The sequence below is a fragment of the Strongylocentrotus purpuratus genome, unplaced genomic scaffold (genome assembly GCF_000002235.5).
Source record: "Strongylocentrotus purpuratus isolate Spur 01 unplaced genomic scaffold, Spur_5.0 spur5_contig_866, whole genome shotgun sequence".
Lineage (NCBI taxonomy): Eukaryota > Metazoa > Echinodermata > Echinoidea > Camarodonta > Strongylocentrotidae > Strongylocentrotus > Strongylocentrotus purpuratus.
Window position 1 is genome coordinate 1,484,654 of NW_022145575.1, and position 8,790 is coordinate 1,493,443.

Sequence of the window (8,790 nt, forward strand, 5' to 3'; positions counted from 1 at the left end):
TCATCATACATGTATGTTTATTTGAAAATAAATATTGCACTTCAGAGAAGTTTTGTATTAAAGGACAAGTCCATCCTGATATCAAGTTCATTTGATTTTAATAAAAGCTGAAAAAAATGTGTGATAGAGATCAGTGGAATTCTGAAAGTTTGGAGAAAATAAGCGCTGGACTGGATAAATGTACCGGTAAATGAAATATAAAACATTAAAAGTGTATTCTTTGTAAAGTTTATATTGATCGAAAACAGATTGCAACTTTTTATTTCCCATTTCCATTTTGAGTAGCAACATTCCCTTCAGAGAAGTTTTGTATTAAAGGGCAAGTCCATCCTGATATCAAGTTCATTTGATTTTAATAAAAGCTGGAAAAAATGTGTGATAGAGATCAGTGGAATTCTGAAAGTTTGGAGAAAATCAGCTCTGGACTGGATAAATTTACCGGTAAATGAAATATAAAACATTAAAAGTGTATTTTTTGTAAAGTTTATATTGAACGAAAACAGATGGCAACTTTTTATTTCCCATTGAAATTATCCCCCCTCCCTTTGAAATTATCTAAAATATCCATCCTCTTGGTTGCTGATAAAGAAAAACATCCATTTCATCGAGGGGTCTAACAATAATCTAAGTCACAGGCCTGAATCGCACCATTATTGCTTTGGAGGAAAATGGATATTAATGAAATTTCATACAAGTGGATAGGAGCTCACAATGAATATCAGAGTTGCAAATTTGATTAAGAACTACATGTTTTTCAAACTTAATGAATTTAATAATAAATATCCTCCCTCCTTCTTTCCTCAAATTTTCACTGATCTGTTTATCATTTCTGCTTTTATTTAAGCCCAAATGCCAGAGTAAACTTCCCCTTTATAGATACCGTAGGCTATACCCTTATGCCCTGTTGATCTACAATGAATTGACATGAATACATATTTCCCGAGGCCTTGTGCTTAAGCACCGATATATAGGAGCTGTTTGGTCCATCAGAGGTCATGTGATCATGTCGTTCTAGAATCATCCTATGAGTGACAAGCTTTGTCCATTCCTGGCTCATAAACTCATGATGGTCTGTGCTTAACTTCACACTCGAGGTTGAAGTTTGATTGGAATGATCCGTTTCCCCAGTAGAGTCAAGTCTTAAACTGAATTCATTCTGTGGTTGCTTAGTTACAAGAGCTGCCTTGGAAGCGAACAGGACTAGGTGGTAGTCTTCGACTAGTCTAGAGAGGGCCCCAAATGCCAGCTTTTGATTGACACCTTGGCGATGTGCACCATCTCCTTTCATCTTATCTACCCAGTAGAACGCTGATACAGAGTCCATCATGAGCACAGAGATGTCACACTGGCTGGCTAGTAAGGATTCTAAGGAGTGGAGGGTTATAACCAGCTGGTTGCTTGTAGCAATCTTGACCATGTAGAGTTTCTTCAAGCATGCCTTTAAGAAAGTCTCTACTTCCTCTTCAGATGGGGGAGAAAACTTGGCTTCATCGGTCGACTGTTTGGCACTTTCAGTAGTCCTGCAAGAAGCACTGTGCAAATTTAAGTTCACATTTTGTTGCAAGCATGTTTCCTTATTGCTGTCATTGTCTTTTTGATTGGCACACTCAGAATTAAAATGTGTTGTGCTTGCCGTACCTCCATCATGATCTCCAATCCTACCTTTACGCTTTGTCCTTTTATCAATAGCTTCAGCAACTTTCCTCTCCAGAAGAGCAAACAACCTGAGCATTGAGAACTGATGATCAGTGTCTACGAACACAACACTGGTTCCTAGTCCTCCAATATCAATTGCCTTCCACTGCTCTGGAAGAATACACATTGCAGCCAGGTTTAGGAGAAGCTCAGTTTTACCAGAGCCACTGTTGCCGTAGATCTCTACCACATCTCCAGGCCTAGGCTCTAAACCTGGTGGGATTAGTTTGGGGTTCAGTCTAGCAAGAGAGGGTTTCTCACCAAGTCGAGCAAAGAGCTGTGAAAGATTTTGAAAAATAATGAATTATAAACATCTGTTTTGTCATCAAAATACACACTGGCCAAATATGAGGATTTGGGGGCATCCTGTTTTTTTAGACTTTGCGAACGAGCGCAGCGAGTGATCAGAAATGGGCACATTGATTTCTCTAACATGTTATTTATTATTATTATTGTCAATATTCACTATAGCTGAGATACATGTATATGAATATCTTAATTGGGCAACTTGCTGCCCAAATATAATGATATTCAGGCAAATTTGAGGATGTTCGGACATCCCGTTGCCCGAAGATAAGATGATGGGTGGGCTAAAACTTTGGGGATGCCCCCCCCCCTAAAAAAAGATTTATTTGGGCGTAAAATCTGCAATTTATTTGGGCGTATTGAATTTGTGCATTATTTGTCCATCATAATATTTTTTCCACAAGACAGCTCCAGAAAATAAGGAGATCAACAAAAGAAGGCATTATTGTGAAATGGGAAACCACCATTTGCTCCTCAGCTCAGCTCACAAAACTCAGATTCAGAAGCATGTGTCATTTGTTTTTTTTCCGCAGAATTCTCTGGCCCCCTGCGCACTAGCTGTGCGCAAAAGTGTGTAGATGATGTACGGTAGATCTATTATAATTTAGGTCAATAGGGCCTAGACTACTTACATAAATACTACAGATGTAAGAGTGGTTTCCAAAGCTTTGCAAAGTAGACTCTAGCCCAAGAGTCACAAAAGTAAACACTGAATTACAATTAGAGGTCTACTTTCAGCCTTTGAAAATTTGAAAATAAAGTCAAAAGTGCACAGCCACAGCCGCCATTATTATTAATAATTATCCCCTTCCCCTCCCCCATTTGGCCACGCCCCTTCAGAATCAGAGTCATACAATGGCTAGCTGCTACATATACTCGACCTCTACAGTAGGCCTAGAGGTCTATACAGGCCTGATTTTAGAACAAGCTCAATCATAGTCATAGACATAGCCATATTATTAACGAAGCGCGGTAGCGCTCATCCGGCTCGAGTGGACCATCGGCCGAAGAGACGGCCAGCTCGCTAGGCGCTAGCAGCCCATGGTCGTCGGTGGCCGACAGGCAGTCGGGAGGGAGCGGCACTCATCAACATGTCTTTCAAGGTTTGCAGCGGTTTCGAGTTGGTATTATCAATTAAAATTAAGGATACCATGTTTACAAATGCAATTTTCATAGTTATGGTTTCGAAATTGATCTGAATCTCCATGGAATTGACATTTAAGACACATTACCTGCGCTCCAGTTTCTGAAATCGCCGCCATCTGAATTTTTCCAATTTGCCCTCTACGTTGATAATACGGCAGGCTATGTCAACTGAATTACTGCTGTCGTCTGCTATCAGATTTTCATAATTCAGGATTCTCTTACATGGAGAGAGGGTACTAATCAAGGATATCTCACAAGCAAACTCTAAAAGGCTTCACATTTCAAGGCTACCAACCAAAGTCATACGGACTAGATGTCAACCCAGTTGGGGCATGGCCTGGGGCACTCGTATATTCATTTTTTCTGAGGGTAAATAACTATGAAGACCCAGACTTCTTATACCGCGATTCATTGATCTTAAAATAAAATCAGGCCGGTATAGGCGTGGGGAATGAATTTCCCCTTTTCATTTCAGATTTTTTTTTCCTCACGAGAAATCACTCTGGCCCTCTTGAAGTTTTAGTAAGGGGTGGGGAGGGGTTCGTAGACCTGTTTCGTTTTCCCCCTATTATAATTGTTTATTATCGTTTTTTATTTTTATTTCTTGGGGGGGGGGGCATAACCGTTTTGTTCACTTGAGATTCGCCTATGCAGAAAGTGGTGACATTGTGTAAATGCTGTAATTTACTCGCCTTTTTAACCCGTTGACTACTGAATTATCTAATTCCCATAGACTTTACACAGGGACCACCAGGTTCCAGTAAGCAATGGGTTAAATTTGGATGACTATCACACTAATACAAGTTGATTATTAAATCAATTCGATTAGGCTTATGTCTTTCGATGCGCCACTCCAATGAGGTAAAAAAGAAAAGTAAAATTTATTTTAAAAAATGCTGGCTATCCACCACTAGGTCCTAAAGCAACTAGTACAGGGGCGGCACCAGGTTATTTTTGAGGGGGGCGAATGGGCGCGCCCCCCTCCGAAGTTGATTTTTTTTTTTTTTTTTAATTGATGCATTTGGTGCACAATTTTTGCCAAATTAAAAAGAAAACAGTCTTTGGTTTAACTAACAGGAACAAAAACGCAGGGGGTGTCCAAAATTGGGGAAGTTGAAGATTTTTGTGAAATTGATGCATAAATGGCTCGATTTGGTGCATAATTTTTGCCAAATTAAAAAGAAAACAGTCTTAAGTTCAACTAACAGGAACAAGAACGCAGGGGGTGTCTGAGGGGTATGTGCTGCCGGTTTTGTGACCCCGGGCCCCTCAGAAGGTTGACGATTTTGTTGAACAAATTGATGCATAAACGGCTTGATTTGGTGCACACTTTTTGCTAAATTATTATTGATTTTTTTTTATTCATGCATAAATGGTTCGTTTTGGTGCATACTTTTTGTCAAATTAAAAAGAAAACAGTCTTAAGTTCAGCTAACAAGAACAATATTAGCATTGGCAAACCTGTTTGGGAAAAAAAAATTAGCGGCCGGCGGGGGGGGGGGGGGGGTTGTCACCATATTTTTCAGAAGGGTTGTTATAGATGAATTTGTCGTTTCCATTGAACAATCAACCATAAGCCGGTTTAGGAGATACAAGGGATCAATTTAATTTTTTTTCTTTAGTTGGTGAAAGGTTTTCGCTGAACTATCGCTAAATTTTATTAAATGTGAATGTAATAATGAAGCGTCTATATCTGATCGCCTGATTTGGCTTGCTTTTTATCTCTTTTTCTTTATTTTCTCTATCTTTAATTTTATCTTCTCCTCTCCCCCGCCCTCCCTTAATTACGTCATAATTTACATAAATTGTATAATTCTCTTTCTCCTGGCCTTCCTCCTTCTCGTCCCCTTCCTTTTCTTTCCTTCTTCTTCTCTTCCTTTCCTTTTCCTTCTCCTTTTCTTCTTTCTCCTTAAGTTCCTCTTCCCTTTTTTCAAAACGATAGGGGGCGGCCGCCCCCTGCCCCCCTTGTGGCGCCGCCCCTGAACCAGTACTATTATAGCTCTGCCGAAAGATCGAATGACAAGATAACGACAGGACAACAGCATCTAGACAGGCAAGCCTATGTATTTTTCTACATCATGCCTTTGACACAAAACTAATTTGATGTTTTTGGTGGGAGCTGGAACTGAAAATAGGTTTTGGAAGTTTGATGCGACCAGCCCAGTTAAGATACAGCGGCCCGTCAGACCCCCCCCCCCCCTTCCACTCTGCGAGGGGTACTTTTCACGCATCAAAGTCCGGCTCCTATACACACAAAAATCGGCCCGTATTGACTTTCCACACCTGACTTAGAGAGAGGGGGGGGGGGGTTGTTTTCAAAGGGAGGGAATTACATATACCCACGTGTACCCTAAAGGGGCCGGGCCCTCAGATCACAAAAGAACTGGTCCTCGGCCAAAAAAGGCTCGTGTAGAAATTCCCCAAACTCGATCCCAACGGCCAATCAGCCCCTAGCTGGATACTTCTTTAGGATACGTGTATTTTTTTGGCCTAAAGTGAGAGTTGTGTCAGTGGAAACTAAAGTAATTGCACAGGCGTCTTTAGAGAGAGAGAGAGAGAGAGAGAGAGAGAGAGAGAGAGAGAGAGAGAGAGAGAGAGGGAGGGGAGAGAGAGAGGGAGAGAGAGGGAGAGAGAGAGAGAGAGAGAGAGAGAGAGAGAGAGAGAGAGAGAGAGAGAGAGAGAGCGGAGAGGGAGGGTTTGGGGTTGACACCACGTCGACTCAATAATTTGATAAACATTTTACCCTCGCATTTAATTGACGAAAAATGTTATATCAAAAGATTGATTTCCCCCCTTTTCTGTTAGCCGCCTTGCTAAAGCCAGCGCTAGGGTAATAATTGGGGCAGCGCCAGGAGCGTCACAACGTGATGGACATGTGCGCTATATAAGAAGCCACCATTAATATTATCATTATTATTAATCTGGTCAGGAAATTCGAATTCTAGGAACTTTTATGACATTTTTTCACTTACATAAATGGTGTCTTTTGTTTTAAAAAAAATATTTTAAATTGTTTCTTAATTCATACCACGCCCCTGGTGATTCAATTCTCAAATATTCTGGAAAAATAAAATCCCTAAACCCTTCCCCATAATCATGACTGGCCTGTATGCAGTGTCTTCTCAAGTCAATAACCATGGGTTGCTATAACCTTTTACTGACAAGAGAAATAGGCCTCACCTTGGCACAAGACATGGACAAAACAACTACAAATTAGACCTCTCCGATTTATTATTTTATGATGGTAAATACTGTGTTTTTAAAATAAAATTCACCTTTTTGGAAAAAAACAAATAAAAACATTTTGTTTTCTTACTTAAAACTGCGATGTTATATAATTTCAATTGCATTAAAATTGGTATCGAAATGTAGGTCATTTTATTCTCTTTCATATGACAACAAATTCTTGGTGATTCAAGGCTTCCATTAAAAGATCATTTACAATATATTATTTTTCATCAAAAGGGCTGCTTTTTTGGACGCCCCTCCCATTTAGGGGTGACCGCTATAAAAAAAAGTCAGAAATATTGTGCATTGTGATAAAATCTTTCGAATAAACAAGGTATTATTAAGGGTACGCATACGCATATGCTCGTACCCTCTTTTTGAAAGCACCCCCTATCTGCATGAGGACTGCCAACATTACCGAACCCCCTTTCTCGGGCTTTTCCTGCCTTGGAGACCCCCCTAAATCAGGAAAAATTCTCAATGTACCCCCCTAAATTCGGTATAATTTCTCAGGAGTCCAAAGAGATGAGAGAAAAAAAGAAAAACACCCCCTTTTTAAAGAAATCTCCGGGTGAAAAGTCAAATACACCCCTTTTTTTACAATTCTCGGGCCGGACTTTGTCGCACAAAAAGTACCCCTTTACCGGACACTTTGGCAACATGCATGCGGTCATTCCGACCTCCGAGTGGGGGGCCGGGGTATGCTTAGTTTGTGAAGTAGTTGCAACCAAACCCCTCTTTTCTGACTTTGGCCCTCCACCTACTAACATGACAGATAACATAGTTTTCAGAATACGGCCGCAGATTTTTTTCATTCGTTTTCATTAGTTTCATCCTCTCTCTCTTCTCTTTTTCATATTTCTCTTCTTTCTTTTTTTCTTCCCTACTCTCTATCCATCCCTTTCTAATTAATCTCCTTTCCATTTACCCGTCTCTCTACTTTTTCCCCTCTCTTCTCTTCTCTTTGCTTTGTCTCTTCGGTCATATCTCTCTTCTTTCTTTCTGCTTTCTCCATCTATCTATCTCATCTCTCCTTCTCAGTCTTAATCTAATCTCTGTAGTACTTTACTCTCTACTGATTATTTGTCCATTTGATTTTCTCTCTAATTCTCTTTCTCTTCAACAGTCGAACCACTCAATAAAATAAAATATACAATGTAGTACATGTATGTCAATCTTTTCAACACCAAGGTATTTCTTGTTTATAATGACAAATTAGTTTACAATTTTCAATCTTATTGCGGGAATGTTGTAGAAGCTCAACATATACATGAGGGGGGGTTACATTATTTTTTTTCAAAGTTGACCAACAAGAAGCATACAAGACACTTCAAACATAAATACACCAAAAGAATTAGTAGACTAGGACACGTACAGCATTAAAGATAAAGATCAGTTCTGGTCATGCGATTGCATTGTGAAAGAAACGTTGCGGAATTGATCAGAAAAGATTGATCATCTAGCATATAAGTATTGGTGTGTACTGCAAGGTTCTGGAATCATCAAAATCATGAGAAATTTGGCCCAGTTTTGGTAAAGTTACAGGCACTGTACACAGAAGATGTATATGGGACTGCGCAACATGTGCGCGATATCTATCAGGTCCAAATAGATATAATAATTCACCAAATATATCAATTAGTAGGTGGTTTCCCGGCAAAATTTGTATCATCACGTATTAGTCAAAACATATTCTTTCACATGATTGGTAATAAGAGCTTCCATATTTCATATATTTTTTAGAGGTGGGCGTTTCCAAAACTGGTCTTTACCTTTAATAGTAAATAATGAACAACTAGACAAACAGCTTCAGTCGATCATCACTTGAGTAAATACATTTGATATTATATGGCACTTCATGAAAGCACCTGTAGAGGATGAAAAATATTTATTAACACAAAATACATTTGATATTGAAACATCTCATGATGTTCTCCACGTCCTCCTCTATTCAGCACAGCATATATAATCTTCCTAAACCTTATAAAAACCCTAAGACTTTGTTGTAAAAAATAAATAATACTTGGACACTTTGTTCAGTCTATAAGTTAAATCTACATAAGTCAGCACAGTACTACACAAAATATACCTCTTAAAACCATCTTGTAAAAATAAAAATATTACAGATACCGGTAATCTCTTTCCTTTAATGCACCTATAATTAATATATCTTGATAAATTAATAATCATCTGTGTTAAGAAGCTGCAGGTGATTGCAGCAAAAGACTTTTAGTTTCTATGCTCATCATTATTCCTCTACAAGACAAGCTTTGAAAAAAAATCTGCACCAACTTTCTGTTAAAAAGAGTACAGACAATATTTGATGTATTCAATAATAATATTCATAAACAAAATAGGACATAAAATGAATATCAAAACTACACGTATTGAGAATTTGAGTAGCCCATAATAACT

General features: G+C 38.9%; 1 protein-coding gene across 1 annotated transcript; it reads right to left on the reverse strand.

Annotated features, from left to right (window-relative positions):
• On the reverse strand, positions 1–3,283 carry LOC583075 (DNA repair protein XRCC2). Its single transcript, XM_783002.4, has 2 exons — positions 3,234–3,283; positions 1–1,972 (listed from the first exon to the last, which is right to left on the reverse strand). The coding sequence occupies exons 1-2, from the start codon at positions 3,261–3,263 to the stop codon at positions 887–889; spliced, it is 1,116 nt and encodes a 371-aa protein (XP_788095.2). The 5' UTR covers positions 3,264–3,283; the 3' UTR covers positions 1–886.
• Positions 3,284–8,790: the final 5,507 nt, after the last annotated feature.

Excerpts from the sequence above, each read along its gene's own strand:
- LOC583075 (XM_783002.4), bottom strand. The coding sequence starts at position 3,263 with ATGGCGGCGATTTCAGAAACTGGAGCGCAG. Across the intron at positions 1,973-3,233 it reads TTTCAGAAACTGGAGCGCAG|CTCTTTGCTCGACTTGGTGA; the intron begins GTAATGTGTCTT and ends AATCTTTCACAG.